The sequence below is a fragment of the Trichosurus vulpecula genome, assembly GCF_011100635.1.
Source record: "Trichosurus vulpecula isolate mTriVul1 chromosome X unlocalized genomic scaffold, mTriVul1.pri SUPER_X_unloc_3, whole genome shotgun sequence".
NCBI classification, from domain to species: Eukaryota; Metazoa; Chordata; class Mammalia; order Diprotodontia; family Phalangeridae; genus Trichosurus; species Trichosurus vulpecula.
In genome coordinates, this window is record NW_023494379.1 from 1,610,264 (window position 1) to 1,635,414 (window position 25,151).

Here is a 25,151-nt window from a genome sequence, read left to right on the forward strand (position 1 = left end):
AAACAAAGCAGTTCATGGGATGATTGCTTTTATTTTCCCTGTTTTACTATTTAAAGTGCCATTTAATCAGCAACCCCATAATGTCTGATATACTGATCAAATGTTAGTGATTTTACAAAGATTCAAAGCAAACAATTGTAAAGTATAACATGCACCCATGGAACAACTTTAAAAATAGCACTCTACTTGAATCACTTATCCTGCTGTTACAGCATTTGTGAACTCAAAGTTTTTTGTTTTTTGTTTTTTTACTTTACTGGTGATTAGCATTTTGTTAGGTATCAGCCACTACTTTTGTATTGGATATTTATTGTTTTTGATGTTTGAACTTAACTAGGGATTTGTTATAAAACATTGACAATTTAATTGGGGCGGTTAATTAAAATTAATTAAATATTCATGTTTCCAGAAATTGAAAAATCGAACAACCAAAAAAAAAAACTGGGAGTGACTGTACCTCTAAGAAGTATGTCCATGTCTGATCCTGAGCAGGATTTGGACAAAGAGCTGGATTCTGATTCCACCAAACACTACTCCACGGAACAGCTCCAATCCAAGTGGTTCCCCAGCCCCACCCTCCCCAACCCTGATCATCCACACAGATAAATCAACTTACACTAGGTGGACTAGATCAATCCACCTGCGATGCATAACACTCCAGCCTCCAGTGCTTCACCTTCACATTCCCAGCACTGCACCTCATATTCAGAAATGAATGGAGAAAGCTTGTCACATCAGTGGCAAGACTTGTAGTCGGTGTTGCGCAAGGAAATACACATCCAGATTATAGATAAGAAAATGGAAATGAAAACAAACTCTTATGACAATAACAATCACTTTTTGGGGGCAATGCTGGGCAGCTTTGAGAGTGAAGATGTATTCATTTCTGCGCAGCTGTGATAGAAATCTGTTACCTATAAGCTCGTCTGCCAAGAAAGGAACAGGGGGGAACATACTGGTAGTGTGATTGATAATATGATTTTTCTGCCGATTGATGTCATGCCTCATTAGCCAGAAATTGTTTTAGACAAACTATGGACTGGTTACATCCTCAGATCAATATACTTTTCCCTTTTCCCTGGAACTCTTTCCCAAAACTTTAGGTAAATAATAGGAAACTGTACATTGTTCCCAGCATCATTAGACTCCTGAAGTCAAGAGAAAGTTGAGGTTCATTGGTGGCCTTTTGACTCATTTACTCATTATGTATTCAGCTGCAGAAACATTCTTCTACCAACTTTTTAGTCATGTATATAGGAGTATTACCAGTAACATCTCCCCCTTCCCCTTTTTACCCCACTAATTGCTTTAGGTTTCATCCTCAATTATGGCACTGATCAGGACTTTTAAGACTTCAGAAATACTGTGGTGAAAGATTTTATTCTTTATTTCTCATTTCCCTTTTTTGGGGGAGGAGTAGCACTCTTTCTCACACGTATACATATGTGTTTATGAATGTGTGTGTATGAACACCCAATGAACACCCACAGATGAAACATCTGTGTTCTTGGTTCCATACAAGGGTCAAATGAGAGAGCAGCTCTTCTCATTCATCATCTTTCACCTGCATGGAGACTAAAGAAGTATTGAGCATGTAGAAAAACATACAGCACCTTCCCAAAGACTTCCTATGGCCCATGTGCAGTGGTGGTGATTTGTGTGGCTGTTTAATCTCACACTTCCTCATATTTTCCATTTAGTGACCATATTTGTGACCTCATCTCATGAAAAGCTTCTAATTAATCCCACGGCTGGCATGTCCAGGTTTTTACTGACCCGTTAGTGTGCCTTTTGCCCCAATAGGATAGTTGGATGTCACTTATTAAAGATTTGCTTTTCATGGGCTGATAATTCGACACCAACATTCCCCTCCCCCCCCCACTGTTATGGTGTGCACTTGTTTTTTAGTTGCGACTCAGTGTTCTACTCCACACTTAGTCCTGTAACATTAAGTGTCTGACAGATAGTACTGCCTCTCTCCTCTGATTCTCCATGAAGGGGCTCCTTTGGTGCTGGACACTACTGCTTTGGGGCGTGGGGGTGGGGGGGGAATCTGGTTTTTACTTTTTTAATACGTCTGAGTCTTTGTAATTACTGAACTGTGAGAACATTTTTGAACAATTGACTTGTCAATAAAGCAGAGGAGGGAGGTTTAAAAAATTAACCAAAAAGAAAGAAGTACAGTGGTTAATCAGTGGAATTGATTAGGTAGGTAATATAAAAGAGTCAATGTCTGATAAAGATTTGGGGGCAAGGACTCACTATTAGACAAAAACTGCTAGGAAAACTGGAAAGCACTCTGCCAGAAACTAGGCCCAGAATAACATCTCTCCCTCTGTGCATATCAAGATAAAGTCCAAAAGGGGTACATGATTTAGGCCTAAAGGGTGATATCATAAGCCAATGAAGGGAATTTTGAAAAAATAAACTGCATCTGTCAGATCTCTGAATAAGGGAAGAGGTGCTGACCAAACAAGAGAAATCGAGGATCAAGGGAGGTAAAAGAGATCATTTTCATTCTGTGAAATTAACAATTTTTTTTGTTTATTTCAGTTTTCGGGGGAGTGGTGGTGGTGATTGTACCTTTTGTGGAACATTTTATACCATTTTATATCATTTTTGTAATTTCAATATGACTCAGAGCCTGAACTAATTAACCAGAAGAAAAGTCTGGACCTAACAGTTTCTTTGTTCTCTGAGTAACCTCAGAGATGCCTCTTCTTATGTCAACACACTCAGACAGAGCATTCCTTTCTCTGCCCATGGCCATTAAAGGTGAAAACCTTGATACCAGACACTATCTTGAATTATGTGACTTTTCCTTATCTTAATATTTTATGGGCATATACTATGTTATGGAATGTTAATTGCAAATTAAACACAGATCCTGGGTTATAATTTCAATTGACACTTTGTCAACTATCCTGACTTATTGTATTTACAATCTATTTGATTAAGGGAAATCCTTGTTTTGTATCATAATCAATATACATTGGGGTCATAAAAGTGATGTAATGCAGGCTGCTGTTTTGGGACCAAAAATGTATTTAAGCTTCCTCATTTCTTTGTTCGGGGAGTCAGACTTCATCTGGCCCCCATGCATGCATGTATCTGCTAAGTTTAAAGGGAATAAATAAATGTATAAGTAATATGAATTTTTCTATCACCAGGATGTTGTTTCCTTCAACCAACTTTCAGGTTCATCACTTAGTTTTTTGCTTGTTTGCTTGTTTTGTTTTGCACACAGAGCAGGCAAGGTAGCCAAAAAGAGAAGAGAAGCAAGAAATCTTGTGTCTTCCTGGTTCTGGCTCTGCCACGCCGCCCCCCCCCACCCCCATCACAACACTCGTAAGGTAGAAGTGTGTTTTTGCAGGGCTTCCTCTGTATAATGGGTATTTTGTTTCTTTCTTGCTTTCCCAATGGGTGGGGGTTTATGGAATAGAGGTAGGGACAGGAATTAGAACCAAAAATTGAAATAGAAAGAGGTACTTTTTCTTCTAGAACTGGAAGGCCAAAGAGGGGGAGGGTATCTGAAAGTTCTTTAGGGGCTGACAGCTGCTTGTTGTCAGGGAAAACAGGACCTCAGCCATGGCTAAGATGTGGTTTAAGGCATTCAGGGACCCCTCAAAGACTGAAGGACAGCAGAGAGTCATCTGGAATGAATTCACAGACTCAAGCATTCTTTAAGTCAAGTTGGTAAAAGTTTATTGTAACACCAATACAGTGGGCAGAGCTCCTTAAGGAACTTGCAACTTAACCGGAAGGATGGTAAAAGTTCTCGAGGAAAAGGAGTGGATTATCTGGCAGATCTACTAATTGGATGATCACAGACAACCTTAGTCACAGGTGTCATTCACTACTGGAAACTAGGGGAAGGGGTTTCTCAGGGGTGTATTTTGGGTCTATTATGTCCGTAGCAAGATAGCTTTGAGAGTTGATGTCTATAGCTTGACCTCTGGATTGTAGACGATAACTGTGGGAATACACACATGACAATTCTGTGGTTACAAGTTTAGTCCTGTTTTTAGAAGAGAATGTCTTCAGAGATCAGCTTCTTCTTGTAACAGGGAAAGGTAGTTTGTCTTACTGGGGCCCACTCATGAGTAATTGCTAGGCATAGCTTCCTTGGGCTGGGGAGTGAACTGTCTCAGATAATGTTTTAAGGCTAGGGAGAAATGTGATCTTAGAAGTGGGGTAGAAGCACAAGCACTCAAGCACCCCATCAGCTAGACCACTTGTCTTCTCACCCTTCTACACCTTCCCCCATCCCCATCCAGCACCATACCTCCCTTCCATACATTGCCCGAGGCGGCTGGTGGGATATCAGGCCTGCAGGGCCAAGGTGGGGAACTCTGAACCCTCTGCTCCTGCCACTAGCCCACCAGCCTGGTTGTCCTTTGGGCTCTGCTGGCCCTGTTTCCTCTGAGATCAGATCACCCTGAGCCTAATTGCTCTGGCCTTTCAAGCCAACATTTTGTTATGGGTCTCACCATCAAGGACACTGACATCCCAGAGTTCCCAGGCTTCTGGAGTGACAGAAGGACCACACACACCGGTGTACCACGGGGATGAATGAGAGAGTTTGTGACTGCGGCATTGGACCACTCTGAGACAAGTCCCTGTGTCCTATGGCACGGAGGAAACTTGATTTTCCCTGAGTGGTTCAATGACCATCTAAAATGAAAAAAAGGGGCTACTCAGGAGCAAATCGAAGCCCCAGGAGATGATTATGTTTCTGGGATCGGGTGTTGTTGTCATTCATTTTCCCAGTCCTGGGTCCTCTCCCCTCCTCCACCTCCTTCTCCTTAAATATCTCTCACACCTCTGTCCACCTCAGTTCTGTGCATCCCAAAGAGTTTCAGGCCTACCAGCCTGTAGCTTTTTGTCCCTGCCAGTCTCCTTATTGTCACAGGAATGAGCCTTTTTTCCCCATCCACATTCCACTTGAAAAGGAGAGGTCCTGGGGAAGGGACCCAAAGATCCTGAAAGGATGGTGTTTGAATCATATTTCTCCATCTCTCAATTCCAGGAGTCTGGTTTTAGGTGGGTGGGCGGGCTGTGGAGTAGGTTATGGATGAAGGAGAGCAGGGATTTAAGTGAGGCAGAGTTTCAGGAAGTCATTGGTCTCACTGTCTCTTCCACAGTCATTCCAATCCAGCAGCAGGGCAACCAAACTGATCGCTCATAGCATAGGCCCCTCCTCCTGAAACTGCAAGACAATCTGAGAACATATGGTTTTGTAAGACCATTTAGGCTAAAGAATATCCCTCAGTTGGGAGGGAGGAAATGGATTCCCTTGTGACTTGGGCCAACTTCTCCATCTCGAGAGAGATTTCTAGGTCCCTGCTCGAAGGAGGCAACCCCAAATCATGGAATGGTAGACAAGAGAGAATGCAAACCTGGACTGTGGTGTTCTTTGACAGAGTTTCTCCTGTATACATCCTGACTTTCTTGCCTTTGGCACTTAGGCAAACATGTTCCTCCATTGCTGGTGAAATGTTTCCCTCAGTCCTGAAGGAGGACTGAAAACAGATACTGGCAGAAATTAAGAAGTGATACTACCTGTCCCAAACCAGCTTGGAGAGAGAAAACAGATCAGGAATTCAGAATCCCAATGTGATATTTGAAAGGGTGGGGCAGAGGGAATCTTGCCTTCAAAATTTCTATCCTGGCCACTAAAACTGGAGCCATCAGAATAACATTTATAAAACGGATATATTTAGGTTTGTCGTCCACCTTCTCTGTTTTGTTGTCAGTGGTGGTTCTGGCTCACATAAAGGATTCTCTGTTTTTGCTTTTTGGCAAAGGAAGATATTGTGTGTGCTCATGGACATTGCTGAAGTTCAATGACCCTGCTGGGACCCAAAGATCTTGAAAAAATAGTAGGTTCTAGAGGAAAGAGAGAAGGGGCTGTTGAGGGTGAACTGGCTGCCCCAGGACTGGGAAAAAAAGGACTTTCTGCAGGAAGAAGGGAACGGGGGAAAGAGTTGGGTTGTTCTCTGCCCTCCCCCCATATGGGCCTGGATAGTGACCAAAATCTGAGGGAAACGGGCAAAGCCTTTTTCCTTGCTGCTGCTGGGTGGTGTTCAGTCGCCTCTCCATGACCCTATTTGGGGTTTTCTAGGTCAAGATTCTGGAGTGGTGTGCTGTATCTTTCTCCAGCTCATTTGGCAGCTAGCGAAACTCAGGCCAACAAGGTTAAGAAACTGGACTTGGGTCACCAAGCTAGTAAGGATCTGAGAAAATGTCTCTAAAAGGCTTCTCTCTCTCTCTCTCTCTCTCTCTCTCTCTCTCTCTCTCTCTCTCACACACACACACACAGAGAGAGAGAGAGAGAGAGAGAGAGAGAGTGACTGACAGACAGAGAATGCACATTCAATGAATTTGGAAGGCAATCCAACTAAAAACCACCTCCAAAAACAAGGACTTAGAAAATAGTACACTTAATAAGAGCATCCTTAAAGAACCCCAACAGAAAAGAGAAATCAAAGAAGCCATCAATGTGCTCCCTCTGACAAAACCGAAACCAAAACAAAGAAACAAAACCACCCAGGAGTGATGTGGTGGACAAGCAGATTCTAGCAAATGTCAAAATAACAATGAATTCCAAAAGTATAAGATAAACTGTGTTGGAGGTGTGGGAGGGAAGTAAAGAAGGAGTCTTACCATGTTCCTTCTAGGACACAAACATGGTTTAAAAGCAGGGAGAGCCAAAACAAACAAAGAAAACCATGGACTGATTTCCTGAATGGATACTTAAGGATACCAAGATCATACATACCAGTGAGGAAATGACAGCAATCTAAAACAAAAACAACCAAACAGAGAGAGAAACAGAGAAACAAAGTCTCACCATATACCATGTATGACCAGGCTGAATGTATACTAAAAATGCAGGCAGGGCTCATTCCTGTTACGGGCCGAGTTAGAGCTGAGCCCTGTCCTCCTCGGACCTCCAGGCCCAGGGGCCTGCTGAGATAGACTCAGGGCTTTGGGACGGGGGTGGAGCCAGGAGGAGGGGTCTCGCCTTTGTTGCCTCCCTAGCGATTCCAGGTCAGACCTGCCTGACCACGTGGAACTTCCGGCTGCCTGACCACGTGGAGTTTCCGGTCTTTGCCTGGACTGCCTGCCCACAGGGAGCTTTGGGTAGTGCGGGAAGAGAAGGGGAGGAGAGTAGGCGGAGTCAGGGCGGTCCTAGAACCCAGGTGTATTAGCTTTACCTGTCTTTCACCCACATAACCAAAGAGTGTACCTACATCACTAAAGGTATAAATGTGCTGCTTGCTGAAATAATAAACGGAGTCCTTCACCATCTTTTCAGCTCCCGCCCCATCCATTGTCCGCAAGATCAGGTCCTAGCCAGAGGCCTGGGGCTTAGGGGGAACCCCGAGCATAGTTATGAGGCTTCGGAAGCCCGTAACACATTCCATACTAAGAAAAGATATCAGCTTAATGAACCCTATCAAAAAATAAAAGGTGTGTGTGTTGCGGGGGGAGGGGCACTTTTAACAAAATCCAATTCCCATTCCCAGGAGAAACAGTATAAAGCATGTTTTTCTTCAACTGATAAGTCATCTCTACCTAACACCAAATGTAAGCATTATCTGTCATGAAGGTAAGGTAGATGTCTTTCCCATAAGTTCAGGGTGAAGCAAGGATGTTTATGATAACCATGATCCTTCAATATTGTATTAGAAATGTTAGCTACAGCAATGAGATGAGAAAAGTGAGTGGCAGGAGGGAACAAAACCATCCACCTTTGCTGATGACAGGATGGTAGAGAATGAACTGAAAACTGAATTGAAACACTGGATGACTTTGGCGAAGTTGCAGGATAGAAAACAAACCTACCTACATCATCAAGTCTCTAGATGATCAGCAAAGCTCAGGGAGGAGGGGGAGAGAGAGAGAGGGAGAGAGAGAGACAGAGGGAGAGGGAGAGAGAGAGAGAGAATGAGAGAGAGAGTGAGGAGAGAGAGAGAGAGAGAGGGAAAGAGAGAGATTTTCTACTAAAAAAACCACTCCAGATAGTACAAAATACTTGGGAGCCTACATGTCAAGACAGACTCAGGAACTGTATGAACCCAATGATCAACCAGTTTTCACAGGAACAGAGACAGATCTGTGTGAGGTAATGAGAGAATAAAACGCGAAGACTTCACAGGGAATGTATATGTGTCTATATCTAAAATGTTTTCAATATTTAGAGAAAAGGGAAATGAGATAAATTTGAGTCTCTGGGAGTCTGATTATTTAGCCTTTAGGAATGTCTTTTTCCGCTGAAGTTTTTGTTCTTTCTTCTAGTTCTGGTTTAAAGATTTACCAAATAAGAATAGTGTCACTGTGGCCTGCTTTCTTTACCGTGAGAGAGAAAAGAGGGTTTCCCCATCCCTGTTTTCCCCAATTCTCCTTTAGATTTATAGATGTCACCTCAGCCAAAGTTTCATTTTCCTGTAAATCATATGATTTCAGGGAAATCAGATGGTATTCCGCTCTCCCCCTCCACTCGCCTATTTCCCCCTATAAGGTAATTCTGTAGTTTCTGTGCTTGTATTGGGTAAAAACTTATTTCCTTATTCCTGGTTAGATTGTGAGGCCACTTGACCCTGCCAATGGGAAAGGGGGTCCAGCCTCTGGGGGTGGGATTTCTTAGAATTGTTTGTACAAAGGTATATAATTCCCTGCTTGCCTTCTGTACCATGCTTCCTCCTGTTAGTCCTGTCCTGCCAGAGGATGCACTTTTCTAATGAGAACTGAATAAAATTTATTTCTGTTCCCACCCCAAGATGGTTCTTTATTAAAAATTATTTTTTTTAATTGGTGAGGGTTTTTCACCCCACACAGATCTAAAAAATTGTAAAGATCTTATTCACTTAAGGGTGGGTTGATCCAATCAAAAACAAATGAAGATTCTTCCAAAATTCATATCTGTATTCAGTGCATACCAATCAAAATACCAAAGAATCATTTTATAAATTGGGGGGGGGGGGGAGAAAACAAAATTCATCTGGAAGAAGAACTGGTGGAGAATATCAAGAGAATGAAGGAGGGCAAAGAAATGTGAAGGAAGGAGGCCCAGCAGCAGTAGATCTCAAATTCTAATTCTAATGATAATAATAATAATAATAATAATAAAGCAAGATTCCTCCAAACAAGCTGAAGCTGGCTAAGAAGTAGAGCGGTTGCTCAGTGGAATGGATTAGGTAGGTAATGTAAAGTAGTAAATGTTTGGTGAAGACAAAGATCTGAGCTTTGGGGCCTCAGGACTGGACAAAATCTGCCCATAAAAGAGAAACTGGGAGCAGGTGAAAATTTTAAATTTAGCAGTCAGTATGTTACTTTCAGGAAAGGCTATAAAAATGAGACACACAGAGATCAAATAAAGATCAGGAGTCAAGTGGAATATGTAAGAAAAGCAGGGGTAGTGCTCAAGACCTCAGACAAAGAGAAAGAGAAAACACATTGAACCCACCGAGAAAAACAGGGAAACTACAATGCAGGTCAGCAATATGACTTCATATTGTTTTAGACTGTTTAAAATAACTAGACGTATAAAATACCTGAGAGTAAACCTACCCAAACAGACACAGGAAGTAGATGAACCTAAATAGAAAACGCTTGGTTTACAGGTCAAGTCAGATCTAAATAATTGAGATGATATTGATCGTTCATAGTTAGGGAAAGCCAATATCATTTTTTTTAAATGACAATTCTCCTCCCTCCTGTTACCAAGAATATAGTTAGGAGGGAATCTAAACTGATTTAGAGAATCAGCCCTACAAGTGATGTGTCCCAAAACCCTGGATGGACATCAGCTAATGCTTCTCTTGAGGAACATGTTTTACAACTTCTAACATGGAAGTGTCTTTTGAGTGTAGAAATGAGACCCCGATTCTAAAAGTTGAGGAACAAAAGTAAATTTAATTTTACTTTGAGTGGACGTGCTTGCTGGCGATTCCCATCCATGTTCCAGTCTTCCATGCTGTGTTGCCGGAGTATTCTTTGGAGAGAATTCTCCACATGGTGAGGCTTCAAATAGAGCAGGTCAAACACACCTTCCTTTTGTCAATTATGTCAAAAATGTGAGTTGTCTTGATGGGACAGAAAGGGATCCAAACAATTGGAATCAGAGTATTCTTTCTTCCTAGGTACCTGCTACATTTAGACAAAACTCTTTCCTGTTGAAAACGCCACAGGACTACTGCACTATGTACAGGATGAACTACAGGGATATTTGATATGGCTACATGTTCAATCTACTGAAAGCCAGGATGATGATAGCAGCATAGTGTTTGTACTGATTTTGAATCGTCTTCCAAAACATGATCACTATTAGAGGGCCTGTAAGACGTGTTAGAAGACTGGCTGAAATGGAGGACGTTTGGGATCCCAGCAGAGGAGCCACTGGGGTCAGCAGAGGGAGAGCAGGGATAATCTCCTGTCTAAGCTGCTTCGTGACCCTGGCCAGGTCACTGGACTTCTGGGAGCCTCAGTTTCCTCCTCTGTGAAATGGGGATAATAATAGCATCTCCCTCCCAGAGAGACTGTGAGGATCCAGTGATTATAGCTGGAAAGGGCTCTGCCAGTCTTTGAGGTCTGGAAATTTATTGTGGTTGTCTCAATAAGAATAAAGCTAATGATTGAATCAGGTGGTGAACGACTGAGATAATCCACAGATCGGGGAAGGGGGGAAGGGATCCATTGTGGGGGCACAGCGTCATTGCAGCTGCCACCCCCTTCACTGGACATGAAGAAGACCCAGGAGAAGACAAGGGAAAGTCTACAGGGTGACTGCATCTCCAAATGGACAGTGCACACAGGAATAGCATCGCTGAGGATGATGAACTGGGAGAGACTCAGCTCCTGTTAATAATAAAATGACCCAAGAGAATTCCAAAGTACTGGTGATGGAAAATGCTTTCCACCTCCAGACAAAAAACTGATGGAGTCTGAATGCAGAGCAAAGCATGCTGCTGTCTCTTTTTTGTGTGTGTTTTCTTCTTTGAGTCACAGTTTTCTTTCACGACATGATTGATATGGTAATGTTTTGCATGATTGAAATTGTATGACATCTGTCAAACTGCTTATTGTCTCAGGGAGGGAGGGAGAGCATTTGGAGCTCAAAATTTAAAAAAAAATGAATGTTAAAATAGTCTTTACGTGTTATTTGGGGGGTGTGAACCTGCACGTTGGTTAAAGGAAACAACGGACTAGATAATAAAAAAAATTGTATTATTTATATATTAATTCCCATAAGCATAGCCAACACACATACATGTATGAGATTGAGCCAGAGAATGTCTGACTGACTTGTACAGAAACATGAACAGGTTTTATATTCTTTAGAACAATCACAATTCAGCATGTAACTTAAATTTATGATTCTCAGGTATGTTTGACCATAAGAAAAGGATTTCTCTTAATTGAATAGAGTCGTAAAGGATGTTGGCAAAAGTCAGTTGAAACTACAACCCAGCGTCTCTGTGTCTCATTACATTCCATAACATAGTATACCTGTAGAATATTAAGCAAGGTGATCCCTCTTGGGATTAGGGTCTCATCCTTGATGACTAACGAGGGTCAGCCTAGTCTGGCTTTGTTGACAGAGATAAGGGTATTTCCTGAGCAAACTTTTAGAGAGAACAAAGAAGCCCAGGTCCTGGATCTTCATCCAGTTACCCATTAATTCAGGCTCTGGGTCTACTTGAAATTAAAAATGATATAAAATAGTATAATATTTTCCACATTGGGCTAAAATATTATTTTAAAAAATAGATTTTGTCCAGCAGTAACAAATAAAATTGGGGCCTGGTCCTGGGAAACAGGAAAAATGGTTTGAATCCAGATCTAAGTTGCATCTAATGAACCAGGGAAGACAATGTGGATTGGAGGAGTTTGGTTGTATAGGGATAAAATGAGAGCCCAGCTTGGGAAGGCTGGCCACCCAGTATATCTGGCAGACTGAAGGCTCTTCTGTCCAGAAGCTCTTTGGGATGGGTTCCAGCCTATTCCCAAAGGAACAGTGGCACACAGAGGCCAGCGAGGAAATGCACCCTGGGAATAACCAGCCACAAACAGGCTTAAACGCCCAATAATCAGACATGGGGAATCAGCACCACATTCAGACACCCACTAGAACAGGGGAGACAGAGACAAGCCAGTGAAACGGACTCATTTTAGGCTCTCTAGGTGTAGGAAAAGAGACCAGGGTTGGAAGGGATCTCACCTGGCCAGGTCCAAAGGCAAAAGGGACTTCCTTATCCAAGACCAGACCAGTGTCCACCACAGGGCTCCCAGTTCGGGTTGGGGTGGGGAATCTTTCTGTATTTAGAGGCAGAAGGGTCTGCAGAGACCATCCAATCCAAAGCCTTCACTTTACAGGTGAGCAAACATGCCCGAGAAAAGGGAAGCCATGTGTCAAGGTCACAGAAGGAAGAAATCAGACCCTTGTGTTCTATCCCCAAAGGCCTGCCCTGTGCATGAGCTGCAATAGCCTCTGGAATCCGGCAATCGCCAGGGCCCCTTCCCAAATGTTAGGAAGGCCAGAGGAGTGGGCAGCCCCTAGGAGGGAAGAGATGACACTATCTCCCCCTGATGCTCCCCAACCCCAGACACATGTGGATCACAGGTGGGGTTTGCACACTTGGGGTGTTTTTTCTCAGTCCTAGCTTGGCTTTCATCATTTGTCAAGCAGGAAGGATGATACCATTTGCAGTAACCTCAACCTCACGGAACTGGGATCATGAACTGAGAGCTAGACAGCACCCACCATAAGAGTCACCTACAGCCAAACTCTCCTGTTTACGAATAGGCAAACTGAGGCTGAGAGGCCAAAGGATTTGCCTGGGGCTCGGCAGTCAGTACATCTCCCAAATTTAAAATTTAAGCTCTAGACCCCAGAGTTCTTGGTTCAACCTTTCCTTCCAGCCTCCGTGGCTGGAGATGGAGATCATACCTACAAAACCCATTGACCTCGGCCAAGTACCTTCTGAACAGCTGCTGGCTATGCTAATGCCAATCCTAGGCCCTGGGTTAAACCTGAGCTTGGTTCAGCAGCTGGCTTCCGAGAAGAGGGGCCTTCGTCTGGCTGGACTCCCAGGTCCTCCATTCACTTTTCTTCCTCCTAATCCTTCTCCTCCCCCTCCCTGAAGCCTGCCCAGATGCTGAGTCCTGCCAAGCTGAAAGTGGCTCCTGCCTCGGTGGGTCTCTCAGCCACCTACTCCCCTCTGAACCTGCTCCCCCTTTCCCCCCACCCAGACCTTCAGTCCTCCTACTGGAACACGGACCTGGAGGACAAGCCACCCTCCCCAGCGGGGTGCCTCAGAATTGACATTCCAAATGTTCTCCCTCCCTTCCTTCCTCCCTGAGAGAGAAAACAAGATTTTCACTTCTTTTGTGTTTTGTTTTTCCCTTTTGGGTCCAAGGCTTCTTTCACAACATGATTAATATGGTAATGTTTGGCGTGACTGAAAATATATAGCATGTATCAAACTGCATACTTTAGGGCTCTAGTCCAAGGGCCCAGCCCAGATGCCTGGAGTTGTGTTCAGGACCACATCATCTTGCTATCCCTACTAAGGACCCACTGGAGCCCTCTCTTCCCTCCATCACCCCCTGGCTGGCTGGCCCTGACAAAGCTCCCTTCCCGGGTCACCTCTCGCCTCTGGCTGAGGTCTCCCCCTAATAGAGTGGAAGCTCCTCCAGGGCAGATGCTGCCTCTCTTCCAGTCTTTGTAGCCTCAGTCTTATCCCCAGCCCCTCGGGGACTAGGCCAGAACCAGCAGGTTTTAGCAAGCCCAGGGAGTCTCTGCCTAGGCCCAGAAGCACCAAGGAAGTGAGACTGCTGGCTCCTAAGGAATTTACTAAGGGATTAGTATTTCTATTGTTACAAGGCTTCCAAATCTCCAAAGGACTTTGCTTGTGTGTATCACCTCCCCAAAATTGGGAGGGGGGGTCAGGTGCCATTACCCCATTTCGCACATGAGGAAAAGGAGGCTTGGGGGGCCAAGGTTTCCTAGGATTTCAGTCTAGCCTCAAAATGAGACCTAGAGCTGGTGGGCTCTGAGAGGCCATCTAGACTGACTCCCCATATCTTACTGAAGGGGAAACTGAGGCCCCAGGTACCACAGCTCAAATACCCATGCCTGCCTAGCTCCCAGGCTCAGCTCTCCCCACTCGGCCTCCAGGTTCTCCTATTCCTACCTCCAGCAACCGCAGTCCCTGAGAAAACACCAGCAACACACACTCATCAACTGAACAAACCAACAACCTTTATTGGTAATAACAAGAAACTGTGAAATAACAAGGCAACTCTGAATGACAGCAGGAGGGAAATCCCTTTAGGGTGCATTAATTCTCCCTCCCCCCAGCCAGGCAGCTTTAGGATCCTTAGTACCCTGCCCTGAAGCAGGAGCACCGCCCACCTGCCCTTTGGCCCAGTGCTCCCAAGGTGGCGAAGAGGTGCCCAGGCCAGACACCTCCTGAAGAAAAAGGTGGAGTGCCACCCAGAGGCTTGTGGACCGGCCATGGCCCGGGAGAACTCCAGTGAAGAGCAGACACTCCAGTGAAGAACAGACAAAAGGTCGTGTCCAGATGGAGGCCAGAGAATGCTGCTGAGGGTCCCAGGGGATGTTGCCAAGGGGCCCAGGGGGGACTGCGGTGGGGGTCAGGGGTGGGGGGGGCAGGGGAGGCTGCAGAGGGAGCCAAGGGAGCCTGGAGCATCCCTGAGGGAAGCTCAGGGGAAGGCAGTGCACCTGCTCATAGGAGCGTGCAAAGATCGTGCCCAAAACACTGCCCGTCACAACCATCTGGGCAGCCCTTAAGCTCGTCGGCAGCCTGCTTCCGACGGATCTCTCGAATCACTGCATGGAAGGTGTGCTCCACGCCCTGCCGGGTCTTGGCCGAGGCTTCCACGTAAGGCACCCCGAAGCTGTCACCAGCTTCCTGACCCACGTCTGATTTCACCAGCCAGTGGCCCTCATCTGTTTTGTTGGCCACCAGTACCATGGGTACCAGCGTGGTGCCCCTGACCTTGCATATGCGGTTCCAGAAGACGCTCACATCCTCAAAGGTCTTGATGTAGTCAACAGCGTAGACACAGAGGAAGCCGTCTCCCCAGCGGATGCACTCCTCCAGCCACTCAGCACAGTTCTCACCTCCTGAAATGTCCAGGATGTTCAGCTCACACGACTCCCCGTCCACCACTGCCACGCCATGGTACATGTCTCTACCCGTGGGCTCGTACTCAGCCACGAAGCGGTTCTGGAGAAAGCGGATGGTCAGCGCAGTCTTGCCCACGCCACAGCTGCCCATCACCACCAACCTGTACGGCATCTTGTCTCTGCACTGGAAGGAAGGGGAAAGGGAAAGGGAAAGAAGCCCTCATTAAGCATCTACTATGTGCCAGGCACCATGGTAAGCCCTGCCTCACAATCTAACAAGTATCTGCAGCTGGATTTGAATTCAGGTCATGCAGACTCGAGGCCCAGCACTCGATGCACTGGCTATCTGCCTCACTCAAGGGACACTAGAGTGAGAGGGGCTAAGAATGGGTGTCTAGTGTTCCTCCAAGGAGGGGTCCCGACTCAGGGCAGCCCATTCCACCGGAGGCTCCCATCCCCCTTCTCCACATGCAGCCTCAATTGGTCTCTTTGTATCCCTCCCCTCCCTCCGAAGGACAGACCTGAAGCTCCCCTGCCTTTGCTGTCCATCCCCAAGCAGTCCTTGGAGTACATGGGCCCCATGCCCTTCCCAAACCCAGCTGATCTCTGTCCGACCCCCTCTGGCTTATGGGTGCCCTTCTTAAACCCTGGGACCCACACCTGACCCCAGGGTTTCCGAAGTGGTCTCAAGAGAGTAGTGGACTCGGAGGTCCACTATTATCTATGGGAACATGGGTGGGGCGGCCATCAGCCACGACCTACTAGTCCGTTAACTGCACCCCTTTTTTGTTCCGTTGACCTGCACTGCTCCTCCTGCCTCTACTTACCCTTTCTGAATCGTTAATGGGGCTGGCGGGGAAACCTGTCTCGGGGGCCTGGGTCCAACAGGCAGGAGAGGAACACAGGAGAGCTAGCTAAGGGAAGAGGAGACTGCAGGTCCCTCCACCCCCACTACGTGAAACACAGGGTTAGGCCCACCCCCCAACGCCCCATCCCCATCCCCCTCCTCCTGGGAAGCCTGCCCCTCCCCACACCCACCTCCTGCCAGCTCAGAGCCACTCCCCCCTGGGATTTGGGAACCCCAGTCACAAGGGTTTCTTGTGGTCCAGCGTACCCCAGCTGGGGCTTTGGGGAGCTCTTCCCCAACAATTTCAGGGGACTCTGAGAGCCCAACCCTCTAAGGGAATCAGTGTCCACCCCAGGTACAGTGACCCAGCTATTGGGGACTAACAGAACATGCACCTTTCTGCACCTGCAGTTCCCCCCCCAGCTCGATGCCCCGAGGACTAAGTAGTGGGCTCCACCTTCTCAGCTTGGAGAGACCTTTCCAGTGACGCAGAGCTTAGTTTAATGGTCTTGGTATCTATGTTAAATATTCGTTATTATTAAGTATAATTTCTTTAATATATTCATTTATGTTAATAATGGCCGTGTATGGACATCATTGCAGTCCATGGTCCCCTTGCTTCCTCCCCTGCTTCTGACCGGGATGGGACCTTTCTCTGCTCTCCCCCAGCTCACCCCCCTCCCAGGCTCGGCTGGGAACTCCCCCTTCGTCTTTCCTCTCCCTCAGCTCACCATCCCCGCCCCCCCCCACTCTCCTCCTCAATTCCACTCTCAGATGCAGAGTTGCCCCCAACCTCGGCCGGACCTAGCCTTCTAACCATTGCCCTGTCACATGATTCTCTCTCTCACCCTAAGTACTACCTGCCTCCCTGCTGCGTGAAAACATGCCCAAGGCTCCTCAAGCCCAAACAAATTGTATTCATATCCAACCATTCCCCTTAGCTATCATTCTAAAAGTCTCCCCCACCCCACATCCAGCCAGAAGCCAAATCTCCACATCTCTCTCCCCCGCTCCTCTCCACCCTCCCAACCAGGAAGCATCCTAGCTCAGGCCCCTAGCGCCTTTGCAGCGCGGTAGTTTTCTTGTTGGCAGTGCTGTGGCTAGAGCCCAGTGCAAATCCGACCACAGCCACCAGCTGGCTGTGTGGTCTGAGTAGCTTGCTTCACTTCTCTGGGCCCTGCGTCAGCCTTTAATGCCATCTCATCCCTCTGCCTGCTGACCCTGACCTACCTCCTCCCTCCACCCCAAACTGTCCAGAATGCTGGAAGGGAGGTTCCCCTGCTCGTCCTATTCCAAAGAAGCTGGGCGTCGTGTTTTTGTTTGGGTTGGTTTCCCACCCTTTCTCTGACTCCGGGCTTCCTAAATTAGACCACAGTAGGTTTCCAGGCGATTTGTACCAAATTCCCTCTGTGGTAGCTTCAAGTATAACATGACATGTGCAGTTCGTTAGTAACACAAAACTCTCAGTGCATTTGTCATCAGTTTGTCCTTCCTCTTGTGGTAGTTTTGGTTTGATAAGAAAATGCTGTTTCCAAAACAATATATATTAATTTTTCAACTGGTATTAAGGGGAGGGAAAATTCCCGGAAGAGAAGCAGCATGTATGAAGCGCCAATTGTGTGGCCGGTGCTACTCTGCAGTCCAGGCTTCAAAAGCTCAACTCTGGGTCGCCAGTTCAGGAATACCACATTTTTTAAAGCAGACAACCCCCCTCTCCTTGCCCCCACCCTTGACTTTGCATACAAAGGCTTCCATGATTAACAACCAGACCTCAGCCTGGGAAACCTAGGGAGCTGTGCTTTTGAATGGCACCGATTTTACAGAAACTAGCCATTCATGGGGAATCCTTGTACCAAGTGCTTAGAAAGCAAGAATGCCCATATTAGGAACTTGGATTCTTTTAAAGAAAACCTGAGGCTTCTTTACCTTTTCCTTTTCTAATGCTTGCAGGTGAACATTTTTCTAACAAATTGTAGGTGGAATGGGGGCAGCTTGCTGGTGAGGTAAAAAAAGCACCAGGCCTGGAGGAAGACCGGATTTGAAATCCAGCCTGAGTGGGAGACCCTGGGCAAGTTACTTTACCCTGTTTGCCTCACTTTCCTCATCTGTGCAATGAGCTGGAGAAGGAAAGGCTTCCCAGGACTCTGGCCTGACCCCTGTCCTTCCCTCCTCTGAAGGAGTTGGATTTAACCAGGCCTGGGCCCCCTGGCTCTGGGGCTTACACTGGGGAACATCTACCCTGTGGGCAAGGCAGAGGATGCTTCGTCCCCTCCCAGGCCTGCTGCTGGCTGTGGTCACTGGGATGTCTGGGGTGCAGCTGGACAGGTTTCTAAGGGAAGAATCAGGTACCATAGGTAACAGTGAGGCAGACCCAGGTGAGTTAAGGCAGGGCCACCTCAGGAGGTGGGGGACTTCCCCTCACTCCACTGGCAGGATGGTCGGGGGTTTACCTAGGTGGGTGGGCAAGCAGGAGGGAAATGTGTCAAGAGACAGCTCAGGCTTCGAAGGGGATGGAGGTGCTCTGAGACCCCCATTGACTCTAATCTGGGAGGGACCCAAGAGGTCATCTAGACCCCCCCACCACCTTACTGATGAGGAAACCGAGGCCCTGAGTCCCAAAGCTAAAACACTTGTGCCTGCCCAACTCCCAAGCCCAGCTCTTCCCCCTCGGCCATACTGCACTCAGGTTACTCCTACCCCAAACACACCAGCAACACACTTAGAAAGAAGTCAATAACCTCTATTTGTAACAAATCCTAGAACTGAATGATAGCCAGCTTTGAATGGGAGGGCACCTTTAGCTTGCTTAGTCTTCTCCTGCCCTTTTTGCCCACTCCCAAGGTGGCACAGAGATGCCTAAGTCAGATGGCTCCTAGGCAGACAGACCCCACCTGACCTACAGCTGTGGGGTCTCTGCTGAGACCACTCATAGCCAAGCCCCCCAGTCTCACTTCCTCTCAACAAGACACTGCAGCTCACAGCAAGGTCCAAAAGTAAAGGTGTAGCTGATGCCAAATGCTATGTGGCATGGTGGATACAGCACTCACCCTAGAATCAAGAGGCCCTGAATTCAAATCTGCCCACAGATACTTATTAGCTCTGTGACCTTGGGCAAGTCACTTAATCCCATTGCCACCCCCCAACCCTAAGCCAAGGCTTCCTCCTGGTAGGAGACAGGCCCATTCTATCCCCACCCCTGCCATCCCCAGCCCATAGTGCCAGAGAGAGTGCGCAGGATGACATGCAAAGTTGAGGACAAGAGTTGACACACATGTGCAATGTAATACAGCCCCCCACCCCTGGTCTCGGGCGGGGGGGGGGGCACTTCAGGGCAGAGCACCTCACCAACACCACAGACAATATCTTGCAGGCCACCCCCAGGGCTGTGTGGACCTGGCCCCAGACAGTCAACACACCAAATGTCCTGGTGAGTACTCAGCGGATCTGTTGAAGGAGCACGATTTCCTGTGGATGGGAAATCCCAAGAAAGAAAAGCCCCCTCACAGCCCCCAGGAGGAGAGAGGAAGCTGCCAAGAGTAGTGGTGCCAGATGCGGCAGAAAGTGGACAGGGCCCGTTGTCTGTGGGGCCTGGATAACCAGAGAGGCAGGGTAGACTGTCCACAGGAGGAGGGAAGGAGTCTTTTCATGCCTAGTCAGGATACCAGGGCAGTGCAGTAGTCATTCCTTCTCAAAGGGAAAAAAAAGCAAAAATCCAAAAAGCCTGAGTATGGAAACACTGAGAAGTCCACCAAGAGGTGCCTAGAGAAATTCCGGTGAGGCCCAGCAGGGCCAAGACCCTATAGGAGATCAGTGAAGAGCACTCAGGAGGAGGACGGGTCCAGATGGCGACCTGGAGTTGGGGTGCTCCTGGGGGAGGCTGGCGTGTTGTTGGGGGTGGCTGGAGAGGGGTAGGGGAGGAGCGGAGGTGCTGGGGTGTTCCTGGGGGAGGCTTAGGGGGCAGTGGAGACACCTGCTCACTGGATTGCGCAGCAGCAACTGCCATTCTGCTCATCATCAGGCTCCCCTTTGAGCTCCTCTTTGCAGGACTGCCCATCTCTCAGACCAGCTCTTGGAAGGCCTGCTCCACGCCCTTCAGAGTCTTGGCCGAGGTCTCCACAAAGGGGACCTCGAAGCTCCTGGTTGCTTCCTGACCCAGCACCGGGGTCACCAGGCTGTCGGTCAGGTCAGTCTTATTGGCCACAAGGACAAAGGGAACACAGTCAGCATCCTTCACCTTACGCAGCTGGTCGCAGATGTTCACATCCACGAAGGACTTGATATCGTCCACTGCATACACATAGAGGAAGCCCTCCCCGCGGTGCATGAACTGCTTACACCACGACTGGTGTTCCTCATTGCCCATGCTATGATGTCCAGCTGGCAGGTCTCACCATCCACCACCAGCTGGGTAAGGTAGGAGTCTTCAAAAATGGGGTCATAGTCGGACACAAAGCAGTTCTTGACCAGCTGGATGGTCAGCGCACTCTTGCCCACACTACAGCTGCCCATTACCACCACCTTGTATGTCTGCATCCTGGCTCTGCCCCTGGCTGGTTATCTAGGCAGGTATGGACAGCAGAGGGACATCTGGACAGCTCTCCTGCAGTCCTAGCCCTGGCTCCCAGCCCTTCCTTCTGGAACCAAGCAGGGCCAGGCTAATTCTTCTGTGTAGCACAGGGCCCTTCACATATGCTTGGCTGAAGGGTCTCTAACTCCACAGTCTCAAAGTTAGGCTCAAGTTATCAGACACAACTCTTATCAACTCCACATTATTATTCCTAGTTTTAGCAGTTCTAGGTTAGAAAGCAAAGAGCCAAAGGGCGCATTTCCCCAGTGGCCCTGGTCCTTTCCTGGGGTAGCACTGACAGGAGTCCAGATGGAGGAAAAAGCTGCTATCTGTTCAGTCTGGGGTTCCCAGTCACTCAATCTCCCATCGCCCCATTCCTCCCATGCCCTCACCCCTCAAGGACAGTAAGAATCTACAATCCAATAAACCTTTGAGGAGGGGCCTACAGTAGGCACTGCCCACCTTCCTTAGATGGGCCATAGGTTCCCCCCATCCCCTCAGGATTCCCAAGGGCCCAGAGCTACTTTTTAAATTAATTTTTGGTTTTCAACACTCACTTCCACAAGATTTGGAGTTCCAAATTTTCTCCCCACCTCTCTCCTTCCCCCAGCCCATGGTGGGGTGCTTTCTGCTTAATGCTTCCCACCCTCCTTTCTCTCACCCCCCTCTTCTGTTTTCTTGTAAAGCAAGCCAGATTTCCATACCCCACTGTCTGTATATCTTATTTCCCAGTTGCATGTACAAACATTAACATTAGGTTGTAAATTTGAGTTCCAAATTTTTCCCCACCATTTAAAAGGAAAGCAATTCGATATAGGGTACACCATGTGTAGTAATATTGTGAAGGATATCTCAATTTCCCTCCATCCTATCCCGCCCATTTATTCTATTCTCTCCTTGCCCCAACCCCCAAAATGCCCTCCCTTCTATCGCCCCCCTTTATCACCTTCCCCCCAACTTTCCCGTAGAATTTTAGGGTTAGAGATTTCCAGCCCCACCCAGAGCTATTTGGAGTCCGGCTCTGCCACCCTGGCCTCTGGCTCTAACCCTCCCTCTTCTGAGGGCAGTTTGTTATTGTATCCCGGCTTTGTTCTTAACCTTGGGCAGACTTTCCCAAGGGGGGAAAGCCCTTTGGGCGAGAAATAGCCATTCCTCCCGATTTGCCGCATACTTCCCGCATCTAGACTCCGGCGTCCTCCAGACTGAGCACCTCCCCCCCCACCCCCCAGCCCTCAAAGAACCACCCTACAGGGCCTTCCCCTTGCGGGAGCCCCTCACCTCACCCGGGGCTCCCTCCACACCTGACCCGAGGAGGGCTGGGGCAATGGACTCTCACTTCTACAGGCCAGCCCCATCCCCATATTGGGGCATCCCGGCCGGCCTGCCCCTTAACTGGAATGAGGCTCGCCGTCCACTGGCCACTCAGGTCACTTCCCTCGATCTGCACACCTCCTCCTGCCTCTACTTAACCTTCCCGAAGTGGAGATGGAGCTGAATAAGAAGGCTCACCAGAGGCCGTCAGAGAGATCGAGGACGCGAAGGAGACGGGTATGGGACAAGCGCCAAGCAGGAGTCCAGAAAGTGGAATGGGTGCAGCCCCCCTGACCCCAGGCCAATAAACGTGAGAAGCCCCGCCCCCACGCCCCTGGCACTGCCTGGGGGAAGCCTGCTCCCTCCCTGCAGCCCCTCCCCAAGACCCCAGGTTCACTGTGCCTGGCCTGCTGGGCCATGTGAGGGGCAGGAGGAGGGGCGGGGCCACTTAAGGTCCAGGTGGATCAAACAGTGTATCCAAAGATGGCACACACAGAGAGCATCTGGCCAGGAGGTGGTCGAGGAGGGGGAAACAGTGTATCCATCAGGGCTGGCAGGACAGGCAGGATGCAAAGCCTGGAGCCTGGGCTGCTGCGCCTCCGTGAACAGGCCGGTGCCTGCAGGGCCCTGCCCACGTGGGACGGGACCTGGTCTGGGGGGAAGGGAGGGACAAGGACCACTTATATTATCTGTCCCATGGGGGGGGGGGAGCTGGTGAATGGGAGATAATCATCAAACGAACCAGAGCATCACTGCCGTCTTACATGGCAGCTGGAATGGCAGCCACAAATGAAAAAGAACCTCTGACCCTGGAGGACCGGCATTAGTCAGGCCTGTGAGCAGTAAGAGAACCCCATCCGTGCTTAGTCCCAGAACAGCACCCGGGTGGGGTGGGGGTGGGGGGATGCTGAGCAGGAGCCTGGATCATGACAGTTGCCCTGGGGAAGCAGAGATTCCAAGGGCTTCAGCCATTCCAGGGGCCCTAATTCCACCTTCCCTTGCACAATGTTTGCACCAAGCCACAGCGGACCTGCCTTTCCGCAGCCTGGGTATGTGGCTGCAGATGGCCAAAGGGGCCATTTCAAGGGGCTGATTTCTGACCCACAGAGACCCACAAACTTCAAATGAAGGAAGTATTTGGTATGGACAAGGTCTGCGCTGAAGATACAGACCCAAAGAGCTAGGGTTCCTGGTGACCTCATGGCAGAGGCCCTGCTAATATCTGGTAACACCCACATCACCAAAGACCTGGCATGGTTTTAGAAACATGGACTGGCGCACATGTTATGAGATGCTCGATGATGCCGTGCCTGCACAATGCAGCCTTTCTGGGACTGGCTCAGGTGGACCGTTTGGTTCACAAGCTGACATTCAGAATGCTTCAGGAGGCTCCCCAAGTCCGGGGTGGGATGAGAGTCATCAGAGAGTCCTGAGCAGCCCGATGCCCAGGCATCACTCCGCTGCACCTGCTTTCCATCTGGAATTTCAGAGAGAAGGTGATTTGTGGGAAAGCTGAAAAGAGACGGTTTGAGGGTCACTGATGGAGACGGGAGTGCTGGCCAGCTCTAGGGGATGTTCCCAGACCAGAGATAACAGAGGGAGTGTCTTCTGCCAGAACTCTGTCTAAGGAAAGCATGGTCTTCACCTGAGCCAAATCACAGCCCCAGATGGTCGTTGACAGATTGTGTTATACATGTAGCAATAAGCTGACTGGAACTTGGAAGGGGTTTTCTCATAGACTGGGGTCCCAGGCTACAGGTTCTGCCTGACTGCAGCTCTGTTCTAAGATGTGGGGCTAACTTGAGCACCTCTAGCTGTTCTCTGTCTGGAATGTCATAGCCCCCTCCCACTCCCACTCCCCTCTTGAGCAGAGAGCTAGGCAGACACAGACAGATGCATTACCTGTCTGATGATAGGGAGGCTGGGCTCACACACACTCCCACTGCTGTCCTGTTGCAGCTGGGGAGGGTCCACCTTCTCTCACACACTGGACTCTCGAGAGCACTTCAAAGAAATGAGGAAGAGCTGGGTGAGGCAAGGCTGGGTACCCGAGTCCAAAGACTGGTGGTCTGGGGCTCACTGGACCATCTTGGACATCTTGGGTCATTCAACAGCCAAGGGCTTCTCCAGAAAGCATCCTTTGGGGTGAGGTGTTCTCATTTGCTTGGGGAGACAAAGTGCCAGGTGTTAGTGGTAGACTGTGGAGGGGCCCTGCCCTGCCCATTCTCACCCACCCTCTCTCTCAGCTGCCCTGTTCATATTTGGGGAACCACCATCAAGAGAGGGGCTAGCCACATCTTTTCTCCTCTACACACTTTTTCATGTCTAAAGTGATAAAGCAAATTATAGGAGACCAACCAGGAGGCAGCTTGGTGCAATGGATGGAGTGGGGCCTTGAGGCAGGAAGGTTCAAGTCCTACCTGACACGTTCTGGCTGTCTGTGTGACTCTGGGCAACTCCTCTCCCCTCTCAGTACCCTCTCTGAGGCCACAGATTACTTTGAGGTCCTGACCTGCATTCCACACCCAGGAAATTCCTAAGGGAAGGAATTCACAAGCCCAGTCCACACCATATGAATGGATGGTATATTATGGATGGATGAGTTTATCATCCCATTATCTGGGACTGAGAATTCAGTTTGTGACAGACATCATTATAAATGGTGGTCAGTTTCTGTGGACCAACTCACAGAGGCCTCCATGACCCAGAAGCCAGCAGGGCCCTGTGGCCTAGTCCCAGAGAGCAACCATGAGAAGAAGTGGGGGAATGGGAGGTGACTGAGGGCATGTCAGGCCTGTGTCTGGGCCCCCCAGATGAGCCTCCCCTTGCAGTGGTCTTGTGGGGCTGAGCTGCTGCTAGCCCCTTCTGAGCACCCATTTGGGCTTCTCTCTCCCCTGCAACTGAGTCCCCTCCCCAAGTGCCCTCCAAAGAGCTGCTTGTTCCCTCTGCCCCCAAATTCTGGCCTGAACTCCTATTCACAAGGCATCTCCTACATCCACCTAGTCAGCTCTGAGCCCAGCTCAGCATCCATCGAAACCTCCACAGACAATGATACTAAACCCAATGCTTGCTGAATCCCTGGCCTCCTCACAGCTCCTTTTACTTCAACAGAGTTGGTCATCCATGTGGCCTCACCTCCCGAATTCAGATGTACATAAACCCACCACATTCATCAATTGTCCTGAGTGACTGGTCCCCTGCTGTGGAGGTGACCTTCCCTGAGGGTAGCACAGACCACCAGCAAACCCTTCACCTGGTCTACATTT

The 25,151-nt window shown here is 48.5% G+C and overlaps 1 protein-coding gene and 1 pseudogene across 1 annotated transcript; both read right to left on the reverse strand.

Annotated features, from left to right (window-relative positions):
- Window positions 1–14,756: 14,756 nt before the first annotated feature.
- LOC118833193 (ras-like protein 1) lies at window positions 14,757–15,332 on the reverse strand. The gene has a single exon (XM_036740576.1). It carries the CDS (start codon window positions 15,330–15,332, stop codon window positions 14,757–14,759), a length of 576 nt encoding a protein of 191 aa, XP_036596471.1.
- A 4,649-nt stretch (window positions 15,333–19,981) lies between these two features.
- Window positions 19,982–20,540, reverse strand: LOC118833194 (annotated as a pseudogene).
- Between the last annotated feature and the right edge of the window lie 4,611 nt (window positions 20,541–25,151).